At 35.1% G+C, this 26961-nt stretch overlaps 2 protein-coding genes across 2 annotated transcripts in view; one reads left to right on the forward strand and one right to left on the reverse strand.

Moving 5' to 3' along the window:
- On the forward strand, positions 1 to 16595 carry LOC128986751 (luciferin sulfotransferase-like). Its single transcript, XM_054407264.1, has 7 exons — positions 1 to 266; positions 6334 to 6430; positions 6950 to 7130; positions 11691 to 11811; positions 12296 to 12390; positions 14088 to 14285; positions 15056 to 16595. The coding sequence occupies exons 1-7, from the start codon at positions 65 to 67 to the stop codon at positions 15149 to 15151; spliced, it is 990 nt and encodes a 329-aa protein (XP_054263239.1). The 5' UTR covers positions 1 to 64; the 3' UTR covers positions 15152 to 16595.
- Positions 16538 to 26961, reverse strand: part of LOC128986752 (sulfotransferase 1E1) — a 19875-nt gene continuing 9451 nt past the window's right edge. Inside the window, exons 4-8 of the mRNA XM_054407265.1 lie at positions 21887 to 22040; positions 20938 to 21061; positions 20192 to 20286; positions 17379 to 17543; positions 16538 to 16790 (exon numbers count right to left, since the gene is read on the reverse strand). Of these exons, the coding sequence (XP_054263240.1) occupies positions 16650 to 16790; positions 17379 to 17543; positions 20192 to 20286; positions 20938 to 21061; positions 21887 to 22040 (679 nt within the window). The 3' untranslated portion in view covers positions 16538 to 16649. The remainder of the gene's footprint in view (positions 16791 to 17378; positions 17544 to 20191; positions 20287 to 20937; positions 21062 to 21886; positions 22041 to 26961) is intronic.

The raw sequence follows: 26961 nt of genomic DNA on the forward strand, positions 1-26961 counted from the left end.
TAGTTGACCTCGTGTGGTAGACTATATCACCACCTCCACTGTACACTGTACAGACTACAGTAAGATGCCGTCCGTTGTAGAGTACACGGCCGTGGGAGGCGAGAGCGAGCAGCTCCTAGACCGCTACTTCCTCACAGTGTTCAGACACGGCTATCTACGATGCCAGGGGACCGTCCTCCCTGTCTACTACCGACAATTCGCACAGGACATCCTCAACCTTGAGATACGCGAACAGGACGTTTGGGTCTGCAGCTTCCCCAAGACTGGTAACTTACTTGCTTACAGCCTAAAGCATGGCAACAAGTTCACTGTGATTTTATACAATATATGTAATCAAAACCGCATCTTTTATTTTGTCTATAGGTCTATAATAGAATAAAAAGTTCAGCATGAGCATCATTTTTAGTTGTGAATTTTTGTATTCTTATACTAGCTGTTAGCCCGTCATACGCACGGGAATCAATTACTCAGCTGTATTTGATTCGTGAGCTTGTTTCACGGGGTAAACGATAAACGCAAACACAGTGTTCGTAATAGTATATTTCGTACCTATTAGGGCCGAAAATGAGTAGGCTCGAGACAGTTTTTAAGTTCGAGACAAAGTCGAGAACTTAAAATGATCGAGAGCTGCAAAACCATTTGGGTCCGTGGTACGAACGCTATTTTTCACCAAACTATATCCTATAACCACTATTCACCACAATAATAATGCAAACTAACAGTCAACACAACAAAAATAATAATAAATAGTTGCTAGGCAGCGGTGACGATAAAACATTTTTGTTGCAATGCTATGGATACTGATTGTGTATTTAATATGCATTCATGTTTTAAGAAAGTAAGCGAGCAGCTGATTTTGCGGCCCTAGGGATGTAAAAACCTGCTTGGTCCCCAAATGACTATGACAGCTGGCATGGCCAGCAAAACGTAACTTTCAGCCACCAATTATTAACGTATCTAAATCAGCTAAAAACATCATAGTGTGGTGAAAACGTTTATTTAGTTTTCAGCATAGCTTATGCTTTAGGCTTTTTATAGCTTTCGTCAGTCATTGGGCTCATGTAATACGCACATTGCGTGCGATCGAGGAAATGATTTATTCATCCCATAAATATCTTTATACCGAATAGATTATTGAGCTTAACTTAAGTAACTTAATTTTTGAGTTTCAGAATGCGTGTCTGTTTTTAAATAACAGCTACATTTAAAACCAAAAATACCCCCACCGCAACAGACCTGCAGACCAAGTGAATTCCCTTTCGTGTAATTGGATTTTCACCAAAATATATCTTTAAAAACGACATATCTAAATAAAATTAATCCAACTAGTACTTAGGTTTACTGCTATATGGAAGGTAAAAGGAGTTTTCAATCAAATGTTAAAAGTATAGGATGAAATAAATACATTTTCCAAATTTGATTAAAATATACCCATACAAAAGTATAAACTACAATAGTTTACTTCTTAACTCATAACAATAACAGGATTTTAAAATTTCGTTTTTTTTATTTTCTCCTCTAGCACATAACAACGTTTCAATATACTAAGTTATTTGTTTTTAAGCTCTACAAAATGGTCTAGAAAGAAATGCAAAATTTTCTGTTTTTAGGGTAAAAAATTGAAAGACCCCAATTTTTACCCCATTACCGACCCCATAAGGCCATAAACCCTTGTTCCAATGGGTTAACATGCTATTTTAGCGAAAAAAATAAATAAATAAATAAAACGAAAAAATAAATTGGTCCTGGGTCCAGGTCTTACGATGAGACTAGACCTACGGCAATAGCATTATTTTCTATATAAGAAACTCGCTAGAAGACCTGCAATGAACATGGTTCTCATTAAAGTGATCAAACCTTTTCTTAACTACACACCATCCTGATAATTAGACCAATTCGTATATACCAAGGCAAAAATGTGGTTCGGATTCCACTTTAAACTGTAGGTCCCTTAGTTGCCATTAACTGTATGGGCTATTAATTAACAGCTGTGTCTACGGAATATGTCGGCCTTAGTCACTAACAAGACTACAAGATCGCGCCACTCATCCTACACTCATCTCCATTCATACTTGGCTTAAAATACCTACTATGTGTGGTCGCCATTTCATCAAAAAGTATTAACATTATTACCGATATATTTCAATCACTGTCTCGTCGTACTTCTCTCTATTGGTAGGTTTATCGGACAATTTTAATTCATAACCTTATTGTAGTTTTTCCTAAACATTCTTCCCACTAGGGGTAGCATAACGCAATAGAGTAAGTGCTATAGTGTACATACGCATCGTCTAGTCGCGTGAGAGGGTACTTGTCGTCAAATCAATGAATATACCTACAGGATAATCAATGTTTACCCTAGGATTTCGTCTATCACAAGCAATAAATTAGAGCCCCTCTTTGTATACCTCTCGTCGTAGCAAAAAGGTGCAGAAGTAAGTTCCATTCTAGCTAGACGAACGAGTTTTCTAGTATATTAAATAACGATTAAATAGATCAAATTTCGTCCGACAACTTTGAACCTGGCCTTTGGTTGTTGGTTTGGGGTAAAACTATTTTCTTACCTACTGACAAATTTCAATAAATTTAAATGATGGTTGAATCGTGATAATGTGACTCACACTTTTATTTTATAGCGAAACGAAGACAACATGTATACAAAGTTATTGTTAGACGTACAAGTGCGGGCCGTTGTGAATTGTTGACTTTCTAAATTTATCATCAAGATTCTCTGACTGAATATAACACAAAGGGAAAGTAGGACGGTGCGATGCTAAATTGGTTTAAAGCTGGTTGGTCTAAGAAACAAAATATAAATGCAGTATTTAAACTTACTTAGAATATGGACATTTCAGTTTTCTAGGTCCATTGGTTTGAACCTAGGTAAACGCTTCTAGGCAACCTATTTGAACCTTTCTTAACATTTACTACACAAGGTGGAAAATATGTCCCGAACGGTTAAATATCTCAAAAAATAATAAAGATGGAGCTACGAAACTTGGTACAAATTCACTGGACATAAAACTATTTAAAAACATTATTCAGTGTTACCTACGCTGACTCCTTAGGGGGGTCAGAAAAAATCTTAAATGTAAGCATAGGTTTTGATAATATGCACATCAAATCAAATTAAAGGTATTTGTTAGTCAAATATAATGCGGCAAACTCAAACGGACAAACGAGTAAAAAATGACAGCCGTTGAAGTTTCGTAGCTATATCTTTATTATTTTTCACCACTGTCCGGAAAGCAGCCGTTTTGCAGTTCTCCAAATAGTCCGCTAATTCATCGTTTTCGGGTAACTTCAAAGAGGGAACAGAAAAACACAAATGGTAAATTTTTCGGTTCGATAATATCAAAAATGTATCAGTAGATTATGAAAACACTGATAATCACACGACATTTAAAGTTATGTTTGTAAACAACAGAAATGTAAACATTGATGACGACTTCATATAACCTCAAATTATGTGGTGTAATTTTGTAACGATTGGTAGGTTATTTCCACCGCAGAGGATACGCGTCCGGTAACCGGACGTGGATTAGGCGTCCGGCAGTTACTGTCATAACCTAACCTAACCAACCAAACTTGCTGATAGTGAAAAAAATCAAATGAAGGTTCCATTCTCATCATAACATAAAATTATAAATGCCAAAAATTCTAACAAAAGATGTACAGTTAAGAAGAAATTACATTCAAAGAAAAATCTGTGACAAAAAGTTATAGTTACCGATAGGTTTCGAACCGGGGATCTCTCGCATATCAGTCGAGCACTCTATCCACTACACCACGATCACTGATGGCTGAACATCGTATCATTGTGGTAATGGCGTTCCGGGACCCCCTACCGGACGCCTAATCCACGTCTGGTTACCGGACGCCTAATCCACGTCCGGTTACCGGACGCGTATCCTCTGTGTATTTCCACAGTATGATGTAAATAGTTGCTCATCACTCGGAGCGAAAGTCTCTTTTTGGTACTTAATTGTATTTCCACCCAGGCTCGGCTCTCCAAACTTGAAACTCGGTATACTTCTAGGGTACCTAGATAATTGTTATCCGCCTTCACGAAGGCTAATCAGCGTGTGCAATCTTCCAGAGCAAACCACCATGTCGGTCGATTTCACGCTTTTGGCAGTTTTTACACTTGGTGATTGCTCGGCTCTTTAATTTCGATCGTGTCAAGGACTATAGCTAATACTCTTCTCGACGTGGCGTCCAGACACAATCACACACACGCGAGCGCGCCTATCAACGGGTGCCTGTGATCAAGGTCGCAGGTTTCACCGAGCAAGTTCACAATGATGTTTGATTACCCAAGGCCATGTACCAAGCTTCGATATGGCACTTCCGCACTTCCGTGTCTCCACACGAACTGACAAATTTAATAATGACATCAATTATATTGCGAATGATATTGCATTTATGTAATTTACTCTGTACGAAAGTAACATAAATCTTAACATGATCAATTATATTTGCAACTATAAATAAATAGTTAGTATGATATAAAACAATACTTTTTTAAAGAACGATTTAACTGGCATCATGGGAGTATGTTTTATCTATGATGCTAGTATGGCAGGTACAAAATAGATTACAGTAACTCCATGATGGACATGGAGGGATTCCATAGACTATAGATTGTGCTTTGGGTCATCCACTAATACCATAATAACCATCAAGTAATCAGTTCATTTCCGTTATTCTGTCATGTCCGTTTGATTTTAAACATAAAACCTTACAATGATGTTTTAATTGTTGTCTTACTTATTCATAACAACAATAATCAATAATATTCATAATCATAAGTACCAGGGACGAGCCTTATTTGGTTGTGTGTAATTTGTTTGGGTGGTTAAAGTTAAAACACTATAAAACAGACACATAATGTATAATAGATATCAAATATTGGTTTTATTAGGTACAGTAACGTAAAAAAGGAAAAAGGTATTAGGCGATTGCCAAACTGACAAATATACCAAACAATAAAATAAAACTGAAAACTCCATCTATTTTCATCTCTACTTTAAAGAAAACATATGATTGGGATTTATTTTTAATTTGTTTTGGTTTTCTGTTTATATTTTGTTGTTATTGCGTCACCAGCATGGCAACACATCTGTAATTTTTTTTATTTTATTTAATTTTTGTGTTTATTTTTTAGCCTTACAGTTTAACATATAAAAGGTATTCTGCACAACTAAAGGCAAATATCTTTCTAACAGTATGCGTAGATTTTCCCTGCGATGCACAGGAGCTGAGAAAAAAGGTTTTAAATAAACATGCTTGTCTATTAATTCTGTATAGGCTTAGCTCCATGTTAAATCTCCATAAGAAAAGTTGAATTCCTATTTTTGATACAATTAACATAAATATTCTCAAATTGCAAGTGAGAAGTGAGAAAAAGGGTGCTTGTTTATTAATGTACAGAGTGTATCGAAACTCTCTCCTGAAACTCCATGGGCATGTTCCTCAAGTCAAAACAAACCAAAAATATCGTATAAACATAAGCCCTATCTCGCTTCGTTTTCCGTATGTCAGTGTGTATGCATTTTTTACATAACTTACGATAACTTTGAAACAACTTAAGGTGCGAACTTCAAACTTGGTACATGAATGACTAATAGGAACTATATTTTTGCAAACGATCAAGTTTCCACTTTGTATAAATTCAAAATAGCGGCCATTTTAATTTTTCAAAGCTTAATAGCTTAAAAACCATAGGATTTATAAAAAGGTTACAAATTACAAAAAGGATGGAAATTCAATTTCCTTAACAGAAATGTACAATTTGTATAGCGTCATAACACTTTATGACCATTTCTCTAGAGACAAAATTTCATTTTTATAATGGTAATACCTGCTAATTTATTGGTTTTGCCCATTTTTTTTTAGTTTTAACTTCAGAAATTTTATTATTCTCCCTTATTTTGTGTTATGACCCTATACAAAATATACATTTCTGTAAAGGTAATTAAATTGCCATACTTTTTGTCATTTTAATATTATACAAAGTAAAAACTTGATGTTTTGCAAAAGAATAGTTCCTATTAGTCATCATACACGTACCAAGTTGGAAAATGGAATCAATAGATATAACTACAATAAATAACCAAGGTGTTTTAACTTCAACACCTTCAGCTGAGATTTCGTAGTCTGACGATGGCATTGTATTGCTGAAACAGCCGTAACCAACGTAGTTACACCATTATTTGAGCTGCATTGACGAAGGTAAAGCCTATTTTCAATAAAACCAATAATAGGATTTTATATGGCTATTTAGGTATTTGTTTTAATTTTCTTGCTGTTTATTCAAGCATGATATTTCAGGAACAACATGGACTCAAGAAATGGTATGGTGCATAGCAAATGACCTAGATTTTGAAGGAGCTAAAGTCAAGTTACCTGAAAGGTTCCCATTTCTTGAGTAAGTCAATCAATATATTTATAGTATGAATGAGTATGTGAACAACATACTGTACTTCAATATTAACATTGTTCTTTTTATTGTTTTAAATTTATTTTTTTAATTAAAATGTTACTCAAGAGGGAATATTGTACAAATATTTAAAGTGTTTGATCCATTTGTGATAAACCTCAGAGGTCCAATATTTAAAATGCTTTACACTTTCTTGTAGAAATTAAAGATAAGAACTGATGATTAATTTATCTGTGAGTATGACATACTCTGTACACTTAAGTAATAAAGGTTTGAGGTGCTCTCCGTGCTCTTGATGGTTCTAAACTGAACCCCAGATGTCCTTTATCATTGGGCTTTTGATAAATAATCCTGGCTATAGAAACAGCTGATCGTGTCAGTAACAAAGCTACATCTTTGTCTACATAGATCTTTCACTCCATTCTATACTCACCCTGCATTCATATCCAGCTTTTAATATGTAAACAAATTATGTCGTATCTTAGTGAAGTAATTATGTTTGAGCAGACACACAATCCTGTTCAACTATGAGAAGCTGCTGTTACAATACCCAGACTTTGAGGTGCCGAGGTTTGTGAGGGATGCTACAGGCTACATCTCGGATCTGCCCAGTCCAAGGTTTGTCAAGTCTCATATGCCCTTCAACCTGCTGCCTCTTCAGCTTCAGAGACGCCAAAATAATGCCAAGGTATTATATGTTTGACTAATGGTAAGTAAGTGATTACCCTGCTCCCTGCTCGCCATGCTGAGATTATGGGTGACATAATACACCATGTTCAACTATAACTTAACAAAATAAACCCACAAATTTAATTATTGCATTCATATTGTTTAAACGAACTTAATTATTACGGCCCGATTCCACCAAATTCACACTAACAATGTTTGGTTAATCTTCGGTTAAAACTAACTGATGATTTAAACCACAAGTTAAAAAAACCCTATTTCACCCACCAAAACGCGTCAAAACTAACGCTGGTTTTATAAAAAAGAGTTTAGAGTAAAATCCAGAGGGTAGTGAACTTTCATAATACTGGGTTTTTGGCCTCTCGGGACCACAAAACAAAAACAAAAATCTGTCAGGGGTCTAGGACTTACCACAAGACCTACTTATGTGGGAAATTCACTAAAGCTCATAATTTAAAATGCCAATCAAACTGCTGTAATAATTTTGTATGATTTATGATTGCCGATTCATTAGCATTCAGAGGAGTCATGAGTAGGTAGGGTTCCCAGGGACCCTCCATCAAAAAAGAGGACAAAATTACTCACCAAGGGCGGTACTAGACATATATTTTTGGGGGGGGGGGGTCACCGGGGGCCTTCCCCCGGGAAAAATTTGGAAATAACGTGCTAAAATTAGTAGTTTTTAAGCTATTTTGAGGACCTAGTTTAATGTGTTCAAGCTTCCCAGTTTATTTTTTAAAGGTCAAAAAAATGTTAAAAATAAACTTGTACTCGTATGATGTCATGTTTTGTTTTTTTTATTATTGAGACTTGTGGTTTTAATATCAAAGGAATACCGCAACATTACAACACATTCAAGCATGTTTGATTTACAAAAACACCCTTTTAACTGGTGCCAATGTGCATGCTAAACAGAAATTGTCCAAAATCAGACCATGATTTTGAACCAGAGAACTTATTTTATCTAAGAAGTGTTTAAGAACTAGCACCCAACACGACTGCAGTTAACCTACACAAAGTACACTACCCAATTAACGATGCCGTCGGCGTCCCGTCACTGCTACCGCCTGAATAGTTGGTTCTCAGTGTTTTAATTTTTTTATATGCCAGTGGCATTTTACAAGGGGTCAATGTGAGAATAAAGTTTTTGTGCAACTTTTTTGTGGTTGTGAGTGGTTGTGCCGGGAATTAAATCTGTCCCTTCCGCATCCAAGTCTGAGACACTACCATTTTTGTTGTTGTTTTGTGGCTAGCAACGTACCAATTGGGTAGTGTTATTCTTAAATATGATATCAGGTGCTCTAAATATGAATGATTTAATATTGAAATTTAAAAAAAAATCTCCTAATCCGTCAGGTGCCACGGCTGTTTGAACGGAGTATAGTGAGCAGAGTTATTCAGTTTACAGTCAGCAGAGTCAGGCAAAGCAGGAAACCCATTGTTCGCCTTCCGTTCCGTTTGGTTCTACAGTATTTCCAATGGTTTCTAGCGTACGTTATACACGAAATTTTATCTAAAGAAAGAGGAAATGACACTTTTATACGTAAGATATTATTAAAGTGTAGTATTTTAACCTAGTTTAATGTTATGATGACGATCTATATATATAATACGCTAAGCCGATTTTTGTGAACAGAACTCCTCTCTCATTTTCGGACCGATTTTGATGATTAAAGTGTCAAAAAAATTGCCCTGATCTGTAGTTTTGCAAAGTGTTTTTCGTTTTTTGATATCTTTATTAGTTTGGGCAGGATTTTCCATTAAAGTTGGATTTTTTCCCATAAGATTAACATGGAGGAAACTAGAAATTCAATTGGAAACTTCGTCTCCACTAATTTGAGAGAACGGCTGGGCGTAGAAACTTGGTAGGGGTGTCAAAAGAAAGGTCATGGTCTGTAGATGAGTTATCAAAAGACAAACGAAGTAAATTCCCTTAGGGCTCTGCCCCAAAAGCCTTTAAAGATCCCTCTACAGATTTGTTTATGTTTTGACCATGTGGATAATACTTTTTAATGAAACAGCTGTTGATTTTTCAATTGTGTTTTAAACAACACACATTTATTGGGAGTTACTAAATTGTCTAAAAGAAGTATTTGCAATGCTATTTTCTGATTTTAATAGTTATTTGTGTAACTAGTGGTGAAAGTGGCACTTTGCTGCACACGAGAGCAATGTTTACGCACGAGCCGCAGGCGAGTGCGTAATGATCTCGAGTGCAGCAAAGGCCTTTTTCACTCGTGTTACACATTATATTTTTCCTACAGTCACTATAAGGCATATAAATAATTAGTCTTTCAAACACTATATAACACGTTTTTAGGTTCAGCTGGCAACACAAATGGTGCCCTAGAGAAAGTAGTACCCGCGGTCTGTATCACTCCGCTGTTTTTCCTCGGCAAGAAATGTGCTCCGCGTTTTGAGAATATAGTTCCGTATGTTTTTATAATTTGAAGTGGTTTCCACACCTAAAAAAATGCTTTGAAGGTATTTTCTTGTTTATTAAGATCGTAGGAATGTTTTAAATACGTTTAAAAGAAAAGTCCAGAAAGTTCAGAAATACCGAAACTATAAACACGAAATGAGAGGTTAAATCGTAGTTATAATAGTCAATCAGCTGCTCATAGTATTATTATCTTTAAGTGTTGCCAACCTATTTCCAAGCGTACACGGATTACGTGCATTATAGAACCACGCTGTTTTGTGTTGTTTCGTTGGAATCCTGATGTGCGGCAAAGTATAAACCGTACGACAAAGTATAAACCGTACGGCAAAGTATAAATATGCAGCAATTAGCAGCTTTCTGTACTATAAACAGTACAAGGAAGCCAACTTTGTCGGGTGACTGTAGGAAAAATTTATTTTTTTCTGTATCATGTCATGTTTTGCAATATAACATTCCATTACGAAATCAGTGGAAATTCTTTTTATCACAGAACTCTTACAGTAATTTCTTATTGAACTATCTATTATCTGTTGTACGAGTTGTTGTCTGCCTTTTCCCCCACTTTTGCCTATATTTTATCATATTATTCTACAGATCATCAGAGGTTCACGAGATTATTGTTATACATGTTTTCAATCATTGGAAAAATCTTCGATTGTGTAATACAATACAAAATTATACAAGTGCAGAAGGGCACGTTGCCCATTTGAGCAGTGTCCATATTTTGCTAAATTAATAGTAGTTTACAGCCACTGGATAAAACATTTTATAATATTTATGTAAAAATATGTGCATGATTTAGAAAGTCATTAAGCTGTTAACTGCAATTTACTACAGACTTTTCATAGAGGTTACTTCGATGTTGTTAATTCAGCCTAATGAAAACCTAATATAGATAAGTATACAAATAAGAATTTGAACTCTTAGAGAGCCTTTGAATGTTATTAGAGTAGGTAACGAAATGGGTTGTGCATGTTTAGTAACGCTACTCAGCAACAAAAATCATTTAATTTATCTCTAAAAATATATTCTTAAAGTGCACTGAGCAGCAGCCTCAAAAATACTTTGTAGCGTACCCATATAGTTACAAAATGCTCAAAGTCACATTGTGACATTTATAATTCGGCTTATATTTCTCCAGCAGATTATTTATCTGCAGAAGAAGTTTATTGTGCTCTTATCGTGTGTAATAACATCCAAACACAGAAACCTGACCTAAAATGGTACCTATCTTGACAAATTATTTTAAGTGGTCTATATTACGGACCGTGGCTCACTGGGTTGTTAACATGATTTAAAATAACACGACATTTTGGCTATAAAAAAGGCACAAAGAGTAAATACTATTCAAGCAGCTACTGTCATGACAGAAAGGTCATATTCCTTTTAAACTAGATCACATCATCCTTTATAAGATACGTTGTTTAACAATGCATGTAAACGTCAATATTTACGTAACAGCCAATTTACAGTATTTATTGCTTTTTGGAAATGCCGCATTGTTATGTTATTGGAATTATTTGTTGCCAAAGAAGCCGCACAACCATATAAACGAGGAGGTCCCTAACAGTTCAAGAGTAAAAGCCAACTTCACTTCAAGTATATTCCACTACACCTAACTTTCCGTAGATGAATAATGAGCAAAGAGACAGTGACCGTCGATTTCGACGGGTTTCACCTAGTTTCTTATAAAAGCTGATTGCTAATATTAATACTTGCTGAAAAATCTTTTTATTCTCTCACAAAGTCAAAATCCCGGACATTTGGAAGTATTGCCAAAAATCCCCCTGGACGTTTTTTTTGTACCCAAAAAGAGGACGTGTCCGGGAAAAGGAGGACGTCTGGGATTCCTATGAGTAGGCCAATACAAAACATTTAATGTGTTGTGATCCATTTGCTGAGACAGCCAGACAGTGATAGAATTTTGTCAAATTTGCTAACTATCAATGATGATGACCTTTGAGATGATGCCTGATTTATTAGCATAGATTAATCAAAGAATTTGTGTGTGCATGGTAAAGCAAAGATGTTGATGGTCAGGTGCCCAATAAGGTGCAAATGATTTTATGATTGTTCAGTTGTCAACTACAGTACTCATGTGGATACTTGTTCTTCTAGATAATATACATCGCTCGCAATGTGAAAGACACTTGTCTATCATACTACCACCACTGTCGTCTGTTGGAAGGGTACAAGGGGAGTTTTGATGAGTTCGCTACACTCTTCATCAACGACTCCTGTGAGTTTTAACTCTGGTTGTGCTAATACCATACTACAATCACAATGAACCATAAGTTCATCATTTAACAGTGTTATACTGTAGAATGAGATTATTCTCCTAGTTATACGTCATAATATCTCACAACACTATAAAGATGAAAAATTAAGTAGGCTAAATACTTTATTGAGATAGTTTTCTAAAATGAAAATTACATATGGATAACCATAGAAAATTAGTTTTCCTACCCAGTTCGCAGAGAAACCCTTCCTAAAAGTATGCCTTGGTGTACATAACAGTTCCCATTTTTATAGATAAAAGAAAATTTATATTTTTGCAATTTAGATAACAGGAACTATAATTATTTTTATTATAATATGCAATACTATAACTATTTGTATTCTTAACCATATTTTTATTTGTTATTACATAAAAAAAAATGATTTTCAATCTGTTTACTTAATAACACAGTTTCTAACAATAGTCTTGTTTTACAATGTTTTAGTATGCTTTGCTCCGTTTTGGAAAAATGTGCTGAGCTACTGGGAAAGAAGAAATGATCCAAATGTATTGTTTTTAAAATTTGAAGAACTCAAAAAGGTACCTAATGCTTATTGTAGACAATATCTTAAATGTTAACCTTTTTCTTAACACTTTTGTTAACAAGGTTTAGATCCTTAATAAGTAGTGTAAACTACAACGAATACTTTTAAATAAGATGTAAAAGTTTCTTATAGTCAGATAATTAATTTTCACAGATAATTAATATAAAAAAGTATTAAAACATGCAATATTTTTAGTACTGTTGTGTATGGGAAATTGGCTAAAAGTTAAGCCTGTTACAGTATTACCTATACTAACTATTAGGAAAGTGACAATAACAATCAATCAATCAATCAAATCAAACAATCAATCAACAATCATTTGCAAAATAAATCATCACTAAGATAGTTTTTGGTTTGATTATTATTAAACGTATTAAGACACGTTATTAAAGAGACGTTAAAGACATTACTATATTTGGCGTCATCAAAATTTTGTCATGGGTCGATTGATTGATTGATTGATTCTGTAGGGGCGGACCTTGTCCTGTTGCACGTCAGCCACTGATGGGCTTTTTGCGCTCCCCACATGGTACTTCAGAGTCTGTCAGACCTGAGTTGCTTAATGAACTCAAGCATCCTGTCAATGAGCTCCTCCTGAGGAAGGTGTCTGCCCCTTGTCATTGCACCAAGAGTACTGTCCCTTACCTCATTCAGAGCTGTGCAGTCGTAGAGTAGGTGATCAGCAGTCTCCTCTGATTGCCCACATTTCCTACACGCAGTGTCACCATTGTGGATCCTCAAGCGATGCAGGTGTAATTTCAGAAAGCCATGCCCAGTGACCATTCATGTGATCTGTCTGAGTCGCCTCCTGTCCAAGTGTAGGGCATTGGAGGCGACCGTCTGGGAAGGGGAGAAGAGGGTGAGCTTACTTACCCTATGGTGCTGAAGCCTAACCCATCTTTTCCTGTGTTCCTCCTGAGGCCATGCCATGACTGAGTGACATGCATGCCCACGAGAGATTCCACAGAAAGGCTGTGGTCCCACGAAGTCTGAGGCTGACGCGACATTTGCTAGCCTGTCAGCCACCTCATTCCCTTCTATCCCTGAGTGCCCAGGGACCCAACAGAGCGTTACCTTGTTGCGCCTGCCCAGGTCACATACCGCAGAAAGGCAGTCCCAGACCACCTTAGAATTGAATTCATTGGAGTCAAGCGCTCATGGGTTTTTTTCAACTTTGAAAACAGGCTCCCCAAAATATTTAAAATCCGATTTAAAATTTGTGTCTCAGGGTATTTCACGAATGTCTTGTTCTTCTTCTATCACATTGCGTATACTTCATCATGTGACCACGGCTTATGACAGGGTTTTTGATTGTCGTCTGTGGAACGCCCGGTGTCCTAGAGCTACTGTTTCTTTGGGCGTTTTCAGATGTGTGTATGCAAGAGTGTGTGAATGTGTGTTTTTTTTTTAATTTGCATGTTTTTTCTTATTTTTTTTCTGAGAGAGAAATGTACTTGTTAAATATATTTATGTTTGATTAGATTGAGTAATCCCGCTCTATTATTATTTCTAAATATTTATGAATGTCAGGTTAAGTGTACGTTTGCCTGAAAAAAAGAATTTTTAATTTCATTTTCATTTTTTTAAGAGGCTTACATTTTTAACCAATGATTTCTGCAACAAGCCAACCAAAACATGACAAAAGTTACTTACAAAATCCTGTGTCTACAATTTTTATTTTTATTTTTCCAGGACCTCCCATCAGTGGTACAAAGAACATCGGAATTTCTTGGGAAAAATCTGACGGATAAGCAAGTAGATGAGCTTTGTGAACATCTCAGTTTCAAGAACATGAAGAATAATCGGGCAGTTAACTACGAAGAAGTGATTGAGATCAACAAGAAGTACAAACTGGTAGAAGCAGAGGGCAGCTTCATGAGGAGCGGACAGGTCAGTGGGATTTTTTTTATTTTTTAAAAATACAGTAGGTATTTATTTAGAAAAAAAAACATATAAAGTGGAATACAATAGTTCAGTATAACCTATCCAGTAACGTATTGAGGTAACTGTGAAATGAACCTTTAAGATACATATTTTTCAGTATCTATAGTAAAATATTTTTCTGAATAATCTATAGTCTAAAGTAATAGAAAGAAATAAGTGGAATGTGATCTAAATTAAACCTGGTTTTTAAGTTTTAATCTTGATGCAGGTAGTGGGGGGTTCGGAGGCCTCACCCGGAAAATAGTAAAAATTTAGGTACTAAATGTTTGATTTTACGCATCTCTTACCTAAACCCCCTGGTTATAATGTAGGCTACGTTAATTATAGACTTTGTTTTTATGCACAATCTGAAAAATGCTGTTATGTGGAATCAAAATTAGGACCGCATTTCTCATTAGGTTGGCTCACTACTTTAGAAATGTGCTTAACATTCTAACTAGCTGAATTGCCCTGATTCAAATAATATTTTGCATATTATTCTTGCAATAACACTTTAATTTATACAATTGCATGGTACTTATGTAGCATGTTAAATACAATTTTGACGAGTCTTTTTTCTAAATAAATTTGCTATTTTACAAGATTGTTGCAAATCACAATTAATCTCAAATATAAACCAAACAAATTAATTGTATAGATCTGGAAACATACTGACTGCAATATATTTTTAATACCTTATCCTAAAATAGCTTCAACCAAAAAGAATTTAATTCCAGGTAGGAGAGTGGAAGATATTGATGAGCCCTGAATGGATCAAACGCTTTGATGATTGGACAGAAGAAAACCTCAGGGGAACTGGACTAACATTATAATCTCAAAGATGGCATATTTTGAAGATGAGAGCTTATGTTACCAGCACCATGACAGATGTAGTTTGTAGATGCACTGGCACTGCTTTAGGCACCATAGTGTTGTGTAAAACCAACACTTGTCCAACCGCAATTTCACTACATTAAAGCTATATCAAAGTTTTTTATTTTAGAACTGTTATAGAGAAAGCTATTGAATTTAATCTAAATCGGATGAAGTTTTCACCTAGAACGAGGAAAGAAATGTGTACCAGAAAGGTCCAATTAGATAATATCCAATTAGGGAACACAAATAGTTTTATGTTTTGTAATTACAATTCAGTTTTACTTAATTGATAAAAGATTTATCACCAATTATAATGTTTACAATATCGTGTGAAGCTAAGTACATTTTGAGTAATTATGATGAGCAAATATTGAATATTACTGTTGAAATACAAATGTGATGTGGAAAGCGAAAAGGAACCTCTTGTCGGCGATGCAAAATTTTCAGTACGGCCGATTTAAATAATTAAGGTCGAAAATATCAAAATTCGGGTTGTTATTGATTGTTATACCTCATTTATCATAGAACAGGACAGTATCAGTTAAAATATCGAATTGAAGACTTAAAAGGTTGAAATAAAACATTTTGTTAGCCTCTGCACGGTCTGAGAAAAAGTACCTCTTGTCGCTCAATGTTATTAATGTTATTTCGCTCAGTGTTATTTATTACTTGTGCTCAAAGAGGTCCCATTTCTAATATTCACTTTATAAACATATTTTAGTCTAAAAAAATAAATTGTCCTGCAATCTAGAGGAAATTTAGTGAACTACAACAAAGTTCAGTGTGCGGAGAACAAAATATCCCACAAATTTTGCGGTCCCGACAAGAGGTACCTTTTCTGAAATGCGATTTTTACGACATGCTTCTATATTAAACAATTATTTAAATGAAAAATATCAAGAGTTAAGACAAAAATTGGTTTTGCCTCCAAGAGGACATTATAAGCTTTCTTTCGATACCAAAATCTCTTCTTGAATACGAAAAAAACTGTTTTAATGCGTACTTGAAATTTTCAAAAGTGTTTTTCTCAAAATGACCCTTTTCTATAACAAAATTTCAAAGTCCTATAGCTTAAACACGAAAAATCACAGATGCATGGGACTTGCACCAAGTGATTCAGAATTTAATAAGGAATTCAAATACGTATATAATTTAAAATCGAAAATTCCCAACAAGAGGTCCCTATTCGCTGTCCACAACACAAATATTGAATATATTAACTAAGTAGTTTAGAAATCTTTATTAAGGTTGTCATTTAGTCTGTTGAAAAAATAATTGGAAAGCAAATATTTTCAGTTACAAATACGCTTGACTTACAGGTAAAAGAAAATAATATTTTACCATTTTGAATAAAAACGTTTATTTACAACAAAAATGTAATGTGTTTTAGTAGCCTATTTACATACAACATTACCACATGTACCATAACACATGTACCATGCAGCAGTCAGGTGGTTAGGTAGAGTCGAAGGTAAGACCTGACCCCTCTAGCCGCTGTGTTGACCACTCATCAAACCTACGAGACATCTCATCACTCATGTGGTTCCTCCAATCTCCCACCTCACCTTTGCGGATAAACTTGATCTCCTCTTTGACCTAGACATCATAGTGGTGGATTTTAAAGTTTTGGTTGGTAAAGGATAGTATGTACAGTTGTCTAAGGAATTTTGCGGACATTTTCCACATTGATTAGTAAAACACAAATTCCTCTATGTTATCATGGTACATAAGAGTATAATATACAGTACATAATGCTGTTTCATTAATCTTTGTTTGATTTAACTTATTTATATAAGTGTGCCCAATTATAGTATAGTGTTCTTAATACTACGCTGAGCCGGGACTAAAATGCACTCTGATATTTGATATTATTTTTTTCTTAACAGACAGTTTTTTTTTTCAAACGTCTCTTATTACAATACAAAAATTAAGAAAATTTCAGGGATCATGAACATTTTGAGGTGATATAACTTTAAAGGTATAATCATAGATAAAACATACTCCCTTAGGATATAATCTCACAGAATTTTGTCCACTTTATATAATGCATTTTACACTTTCTTCGTGACTATGAAAATAAAATACTCTAGTTTTTAAATAATCTTTCAATAGATGTGAGAAATTATTACTGAGGAGATGGCACAAAACCAATAGCTTTAAAGAGAATATTTTCAGAGAACTAACCTCATGTCCAGGTCCATGCATTTGCTCCATGATTGGTTGAAGGTTCACTGATGGGTTCTCTCTCATTTTCTTAAAACTTGCATGGTCAATCAAGCTAGTAACCTGTTCTTCAGTCAGTTCTTTTCCGAGGAATTCGGCAATCTTAGCCACTGCTGCACGATGGTCCTACACCCCATCAAAACAGAGTCATTGTATTTAGTTTGCTCCAATTCTCCACATAACTTACATATGGACAAAAAATAATTAATCTATCTTTTGTTTTTGTGGAATTAGTTTATATAATTTATTTTCTACATAAGAAATGTGATTTTTTAATAAGACCTTCTTTTCATTGAGCATTATAAATGTTCATTTTTAGTCAACGGTATACATACGACAAAGATAATAAGATATAAACATCACTAGAGCAAATTACATATACAGATAGATATCCAAATAACATAGTATGTTCAAAACTTCAGCAAAAGTATTTTATTTGACTATACTTGCATGTAACCATTACTCATAGCTTGCAAGTAATAAATTACGATAGATAGAAGCTCCGATAGAATGAGAAGTATGACAACTTGGTTTGAGCTTGCCCTTATCATTTAAACTATCATTTTACTGTATAGTCCCTTGAAAACAGATGAATGGTTATGTTGTGTATATATATATACAGGGTGACAAAAAAGTCTGGAAACGGCTTGATATCTTTTTAACTAAATTTGTTAGAAAATTAAAACTTTTCACATCATCTTATATGTATGAAAACTACTTTTTGCAAGCATTACCATTTTTTGACCTTCACCAGAGGACGGCCCATGAGGAGTAGGTACATAATCTTTAATGTAAGCATAGATTGATATGCACGTAATTTTAAAGATCTGGTTAAGTGGAGTTCATTTCCGGAAACCGCGTCAAAAAAGGTTCATCCGTTACAAAATGGCGGCAGTCCAATGTTCTTGCGGAATATACCTGCAGAGGCCTTAGAATTGGTAAATACTCATATTCAACATTAGCCGGGAAATCTGAAACCCGTTTAAATTTGTTTTGAAGATTGAATAATATTAGTCTATGAACTAGTTGACTTTAAAATACAGTTTCAGCTCTCAAGCTAATGTTTAATACGAGTATTTACCAATAGTAAGGCCTGTGCAGGTATATTCAACAAGAACTTTGGACAGCCGCCATTTTGTAACGGATCAACCTTTTTTGACGCGGTTTCCGGCAATGAACTCCACTTGACCAGACCTTTAAAATGATGTGCATATCAACCTATGCTTACATTAAAGATTATGTACCTACTCCTCATGGGTCGTCCCCTGGTAGAGATAAAAAAATGATAATTCTTGGAAAAAGTAGTTTTTATACATGTAAGTTGATGTGGAAGGTTTAAATTTTCTAACGAATTTAATTAAAAAGATATTATAGTCCAGTCAAAGAATGAGGTGTAGAGTGCGTGAGCAGGTAACTAAGCGATTCCTTCAGAAACTTGTTCAGGGCGCTTAGGGTGTTAACATACCAAAAGTCCTGACTCCTAGGTGGTGAGCCAGGGGGTGGAGGGGGGAAAAGGGGGGGGAGAAAGGTACGCATTTTGGGTTTTTTGATTATATCTTGAAAACTATCAACTTTTTGTATACTATAGTAAATTATAAAATTGAAGAAGATTAAATTTTCTACAAGAAAAGTATATAATGTGTTTATTTTGGTTCAACAGATTACGAGTTATAACTTATTTAATTGATATCTTATTAAAATCTTCTTCCATAAGAAATACATGTAAATTAGTATGCAAAATGGGGCAAATCCTATCCGCCCAAAGGAAATATAAATGATATTCTGGAAATCTTGACAAAATTTCCAGTAATTTGACACTTTAATCATTAAAATTGATCCAAAATTAAGGCGAGGGCGAGGTAACAAAATTTTGAGTTTTGGTGTTTTTTTATTGTAAATATAAAAAAAACCTTAAATCATCCCATTTTTAAACGCTCACCCTCGCTTTAATTTTTGACAAAATTTCATGATTAAAGTGTCAAATTACTGGAAATTTTGTCAATATTTCCAGAATATCAGTTATATTTCCTTTGGGCGGATAGGATTCGCCCCATTTCGCATACTAATTTACATGTATTTCTTATGGAAGGAGTATTTTAATAAGATATCAATTAAATAAGTTATAACTCGTAATCTGTTGAACCAAAATAAACACATTATATACTTTTCTTGTAGAAAATTTAATCTTCTTCAATTTTATAATTTATTATAGTATACAAAAAGTTGATAGTTTTCGAGATATAATCAAAAAACCCAAAATGCATACCTTTTTCCCCCCCTTTTTCCCCCCTCCACCCCCTGGCTCACCACCTAGGAGTCAGGACTTTTGGTATGTTAACACCCTAAGCCCCCTGAACAAGTTTCTGAAGGAATCGCTTAGTTACCTGCTCACGCACTCTACACCTACTTTTGGATCATTCATTGACTGGACTATTAAACCGTTTCCAGACTTTTTTTGTCACCCTGTATATAAACAATTAGACAAATTATAAGTTGTGAAAAATACTAGTGATATGATTTTTTTTAATAGGATGATGTAATGATAACAATAACTTCATGTACTGTACTTTGACATAGAAAACGCATTAAATATAATTTATTTTTAAGTCTACTGTATCATTAATTTATTTCAAATAATAAACCAAATTTTGTAATGATGACATCACCACACTCTATCTTAGTGCCCTATTTGTAATCAATAAAACATTCATAGATATAGTATATTTTATACTACATATATTTAATCTAGCAGCTTTTGAAAATTGTCCACTTACTTTTTTCATGTCTTCATATTTCAAAAACAGAACATTGGGTTCGTTTCTTAGTTTCCAAAACTCTAGCACATGGTCCAAATATGGTCCAACTGGAGCTATAAAACATACAGAGTTTACAGGAAACTACATTAATAATTAACTATAACTAACTTAAAAATTAATATAGATCCATAATACTTTATTAATTATTTTCTGTATTAAAATTATATAAATATTCAAATTTAGTATATGTTATAGACCTTTTAAATCTAAACAAGATGGTATAGCCACAATCGCTGTAAAAATTATGGTTCAAAAGTTATTGTAGCTCAGGCAATTATCCCAAGAAAAAAACCATGAAATAAACAAATCTGGGTTTTGAAAAAAACGTGACCGATTTTGATTCATGTTTAGTATTTTACGGCTCTTATAATTCTTAACAGAATGGTATAACCCCCTTTATAGTAAAAATTATGGTTCAAGAGTGTTGGAAACTTTTGTAATTTTACCACAAAAATACCATACTTTCTCCCACCCCTTTCCCGAGGCTGTGATAAGGGTTGTTGGCAAGCTAATGTGAGAAAGTATGTGTCAGATTGCTGACAGTATATTAACACAATCTTGTTGTGGATAAAAGAAAACCTATGAATTATCTTAGAGTTTAACTACAACATTAGCACATCAACATATATAATGGTACATGATTATCTAAGGGATGATTGTAAGATGACTGAAGCAATAGCTTTGTTGATACATGAGTAATTTACCTTTTCCTTGCAAGAAGAGTTCACAAAAGTCTTCAAAGCTACAATCTTGCAGGTTGTGCAGTAGCAGGCAATAGTGGTAATAAGAAACACACACATCCTTAGGGTTACGAGCAACATAAACGATCTGCAACAACAGAAGAGAAAAAACATTTTAATAACCCGCAATCATTACACTCCAAACAATCCTAATTGTCTTATAGTTTTTTCCTGAGTTCGTTTGGCTCTTCTACCCGACCGATTTTCATGTTTGAGGTCTCGAATTGAAGGAATGCAGGCACAGATTTCACATCAAGCATTGGCATATCTACTGTCTCACTTGCCTTATACGTAAACAAAATTTGCTCCCCATGTATTTTTTATAGAAGTTAAATTCAGCTTTTCTTTTCCGAGTTCGTTTGGCTCTTCTACCACACTGATTTTCATGATTGAGGTCTCAAGTTGAAGGTATGTACGCACAGATTAAACATCAAGCAGTGGCATATATTTATCTACTGTATTATTGGAGCAAAAAACATAAATTTGATTTATCTTTGAATTCTTACTTCATTTAAGGTGTACCTATTTCACCAGTTATAATTATATAGTCCTATACATTTTTGTCTAAGAACCTTCAGTGAAATACCGGCATTCGTTTAAGCTATTAGTTATTCAAATCGGACGTGTTTCAAGGAAACAAAATTTCTAATAAATATTCCACATTTAGTGGTACAGGGCTAAAGAGGATCTGCTATTCACTGTAGCTAGTCAATTTATACGGTGTTTACTTTAATTAAATTCACTTAAATAAAAGTGATCATAGGGTTACAAAATCAATTTCAAATATTTACCGATTGGATGTATATATTCTTCAATAACTGTAATTACAATACTTTAAATAGGTACCTTTTGTACCTGTCTAAAGAGACTAAGAACAAAAAACATGATTTAAATGAAGTAACAGTGTAATTACCTTTGGTTTGACCTGCCTCAATTCCTGAGGCAGAAGTTGAAGTGGCAAATGTGTTCTGATACAGCGAGGTGAAGGAATACTCTCCACCAGTCTGACAGAGTCAGGGATCACACTGGTTACTTCCCCATTGTCATGGCCAAACAGCGCACTCAGCCTGGCAAACATATAGAGTGAGTAAGTAGATGGAACATTGGCCGAGTGATGAATTGTAGTATGGTACCTCTGATACAGCGAGGTGATGGGATACCCTCCACCAGTCTGACAGAGTCAGGGATCACACTGGTTACTTCCCCATTGTCATGGCCAAACAGCGCACTCAGCCTGGTAAACATATAGAGTAAGTAGATGGAACATTGGCCGAGTGATGAATTGTAGTATGGTACCTCTGATACAGCGAGGTGAAGGAATACTCTCCTCCAGTCCGACAGAGTCAGGGATCACACTGGTTACTTCGCCATTGTCATGGCCAAACAGCGCACTCAGCCTGGCAAACATATAGAGTAAGTAGATGGAACATTGGCCAAGTGATGAACTGTAGTATGGTATTTCTGATACAGCGAGGTGAAGGAATACTCTTCACCAGTCTGACAGAGTCAGGGATCACACTGGTTACTTTGCCATTGTCATGGCCAAACAGCACACTCAGCCTGGCAAACATATAAGGTAAGTAGATGGAACATTGGCCAAGTGATGAACTGTAGTATGGTACCTCTGATACAGCGAGGTGAAGGAATACTCTCCACCAGTCTGACAGAGTCAGGGATCACACTGGTTACTTCCCCATTGTCATGGCCAAACAGCGCACTCAGCCTGGCAAACATATAGAGTGAGTAAGTAGATGGAACATTGGCCGAGTGATGAATTGTAGTATGGTACCTCTGATACCATACTGTTAAAATCCATAGGAATCCAAAAGGAAAATCCAAAAGGATCCACAAAGTTAAAAGGATAAAGATATCGTCGTCTGCTACTAAATTTAGAAAGTCTTGTTCTAAAGTGTTCTATTTTATCTATGAAATACTGTGTTATTCAACTTTTAAAAGTAGCTATAAGTAAGTAATATTGATAGAAGAACAGTTTTTTAACAACATTTTCATATAACCATTCAAAGAAGGCAGTAAATTACCTTAAAAACATCTTAAATAGTTCTACTTACAAATTGGATGCACATTTTCACATGTTTTTCAGTGATGTTTAAAACCACTTCAGACCACTTTTATTCCTAAATTAAGAGCACTGACAATATGCAAAGTATTTTATATCACTGGGAATTGTATTCTGAATTTAAAACAGTTTGATTATTATATAAACAAACTAACAAAGATCACAAAAACAAATATAATTGGCACTATTTTTTAAATTGGGTTCTGAATTCCTGTGTATTGATCTGCTTAGAACATGATCTGGACAGGTTAGGAACTAGACAGGTTCAAAGACACTAGACATGTTAGGCACTGGTGTCTAAACAATACAGACTGACGACAGCTGTTGAACCCTGCCCTCACTGACCACAGACAAACTGCTCTTTATCAATCAAGGACTGCTCATAGTACCTAATCAGCTGTATGTTTATTTTGAATTTGAACCATTTTTTATGAACTACATCACTGGATAGTAAATAAATTTTCTGCAAATGTGAATAATGTTTTCAATTAATGATGTGGTTTTTGCTAAGATAAAAGGTCATAAGCCATGGCCTGCTTTAATAACTACAATTGAAAAAGACAAATATAAGTTAAAATTTTTTGGAACTGGTCAAACTGGCACCTGCAAACAAATGGATATATTTGATTTCTCTATGTATGTAGAAAATATTTTACCGTCCAAGAAATTATCAAACCCGCTAAAACTAGCAATTGATGAAGCTAATTCTTTTTGCAACAATACAGCAGATGAGTTTATTTATGATCCTGATAAACAAAATGAACCCGAGGATGGAACTAGTGTTTTAGAACTGAGCGAAATCAACAATCAACTTATGTTTGAAAAAAGGAAAATGGAAACGTCTCTGAGGTTAGCTGAAGAAGAGTCTGATGAGTTATGCTCTAAATTTAGAACTGAAATAGAAAATCTCAAGGTAGATATCTCTCATCTAAAAGGGCAGTTAAAAAATAAGGAATGCCTGATTAACAAACTAAATGAGGAACTAACACAAATGCATACAAACAAAGAAAGTAAATCTACTATGACTGCTGGGACCCAAACTGAACAAAACGCATCGAGTAATTCCACGATCAGTACAGTATTATCAAGTTCTAATTTGCTGTCTAATGTAACGTTTCAACCAAAACTACGTTCAAATGATAATTGGTTATCAGATGACACAATTTCTTCCTACTTTGCAATGCTTCAGTCAGAATCTCAAAAACTGAGAAATGACATATTGTTTATTGGGCCTGCAGTGTCGCAGCTATTGAAGCTCCAAACTAAAACAGACGTTGAGAAAACCTTAAACAACTTGTCTTTTAGTGATATGAAATTTGTTTTCTTCTGTATTAATAACAGCAACACAGTGAACTGGGAGGAAAATACTGTAAAAGGAGGAACGCACTGGAGTTTGGTTCTTTTCGACAGCCAAGCTAATTCGGCTTTACATTATGACTCAGCTCGGGGCATTAATAAGCGGCACGCGGAGACACTTCTACAGCAGATTGGGCTTAATGGCGTGGTTCTAGGCGATGCTGTGGTTGCACAGCAAGTAAGCAACTTTGAGTGCGGCTTACACGTCATTGTCACTGCGCGACTGCTACTCTGTCAGCTGTGTGACAGCATTGTAAGCCCCCAACTTCCTAGCAGCAAAGGCAATGGCAATAATAAACAGTGGATTCATAACACCAGAGCCCATTGTAATGAAGGAAACAAAAAGAAAAAGAAGGATAAGACACAAAAGACAAAACATGCACCTGTACAGGAACAACCTTCACCAACAATTGCATTACGAAACAGCTTTGAAGTATTATCATCTTCTGAGACCAATGATACAGTAGACATAGTTTTGCAATATAGTCCACAATCATGTATTAAAACTATAGCAAACCATAAGTCAAAGAAGCAACCCCTGATAACAAACATACAACATAGTGACAGTCATCTAGTTAGTAATGCTGGAGAGGGAAAGCGCAACATCCTAATCTTGGCAGATAGTCATGGAAGGGATATTTACTCGTACTTAACGAAGATTTGGCCTAACAGAGTAGATAATATATGCAGCATATACAAGCCTAACGCCAAGCTCAATGGGGTTACAGAGAACCTTGTAGCACTTACAAAGTCATTCGGATCGGAGGACTACGTTATTATTATAGCTGGAACTAATGATGATCTCAGTGAAGACAACTCTGCTGGACCTCTACTTGATGCTTTTAAGAAGATCATTGATATGACAGCGCACACTAATTTGATTGTAGCAGAATTACCATACAAGTATCATGCAGCCCAACTAAATAATAGAGTTACTTGCTTGAATATGGAGATAGAGCAGTTGGTAAATAATGCTAAGCATGCAGTTCTGTTACCACTAGGTGACCTCTCCCGTACGCTGTACACAAAATACGGCCTTCACTTCAACAGATTGGGCAAAAATAAAATTGCTTGCATGTTGCGAGATATTTTTTATCCACAACCCCAAGACCCATCTTACAATGAGTTAACATTTGAAGAAAACATGGTTGATGTTAGGGACGAAAATATGAGACAAACTTTTGAAAAGTATAAAGCTGACTCCACAGTTGCGTTTGCTCATACTATTTCTGCCGACATAAACTGTAATAGAAACATGAGCGCCGGAGTGGCAGTTACATTTAGACAAACATTCGGAAGGCCAAAAAAAGAAGATTTCATTGATACTAAATTAACTTGTCAGGTGATAAATGAGGGTGCCAGTATTTTTAGTTTGGTGACAAAGCCTGAATATTTTCAAAAGCCAAAATATGATGATTACAAGGAATCTTTTTCACAGCTCACAAAACATTTTAAAATCCGAAAACTAAAAACCTTGATTTGTTCGCCGATGGGCTGCGTGCGAGATCATATTAAGCTTCACCAGTTTGTCTCAAATGCCCTATATTTTCATGTACAGACCGGAGCTAGGATCATCATCATCTCCCATGACCAGGACTCTGATCGAGTATTGAGAAATGGACTGTCTCATTCAGCTTTTCTGTCAAGACTTAGAAAGGAAATACAGAGGCATACAAAGTTGTCAGCTACTGAGCAGGATGCTGCTATGTCTGAAGCTGTGGCGACTCCAGGTCCATCACCCCACCATGACCATCCAACATCTCAGAGGCCAGACGATGATGTGCCTACCCTGGCCAGCCTCAACACCTTCCCTCCACTCACCCCATCACACTACCAGTTACAGCATAGTGAAAATATCAAGTGCAAAAGTGGTAGTGAAAAGCAGAGTACAAGTGATACCCAGGGTAATATTGATCTGCCAAAGACTCCCATTTCTGGCAGCAATGAGAATGATTTTTTATAGATAGGAAATTATTATTGTCAAAAAAGATACATTCAATTGATAATGAAGTACACATAAATAATAGTCAAAATAACATGGATGATGTTCATTTAACTAACAAAAAACGACTGGAAAGTCAAACTTTTATGAATTTGGATTTTGAAAACCCACTAGACATCTCTGAAAATGTATCTTTTTTGCCAAATGGTTGTTTGAGGTGTAAAGATACTACTGTGAATAATGTGAAAATGTTCAAAAATAACACCTCCTCTCCTATTGTAACAAACAAACATTCCTCTAACGTATTAATTCTCCATCAAAATATCCAGCATTTTTCATCTCGTACTTTATCCCTTGAAATTATTTTAGACGAACTAAAGCCCCATTTTGTTATTCTTAGTGAACACAAGCTCAATAATGATGAAATTAGTTTTGCACACATTTCTAACTATAATATTGTAAGCTATTACTGTAGGAAAACCTACTTAGGTGGAGGTGTTATGATTCTTTCTCGTGACTGTAACCATATTAAAGTTAAAAAAATTATAATTCCTGCAGTTGAAAATTTGGTTAAGGATAAGTATTTTGAATGTTGTATGATTGAGGCGAGAGT

The sequence above is a fragment of the Macrosteles quadrilineatus genome, unplaced genomic scaffold (assembly GCF_028750875.1).
Source record: "Macrosteles quadrilineatus isolate MER2022 unplaced genomic scaffold, UCM_ALF_1.0 Scaffold_2__2_contigs__length_208266976, whole genome shotgun sequence".
Taxonomy (NCBI): Eukaryota; Metazoa; Arthropoda; class Insecta; order Hemiptera; family Cicadellidae; genus Macrosteles; species Macrosteles quadrilineatus.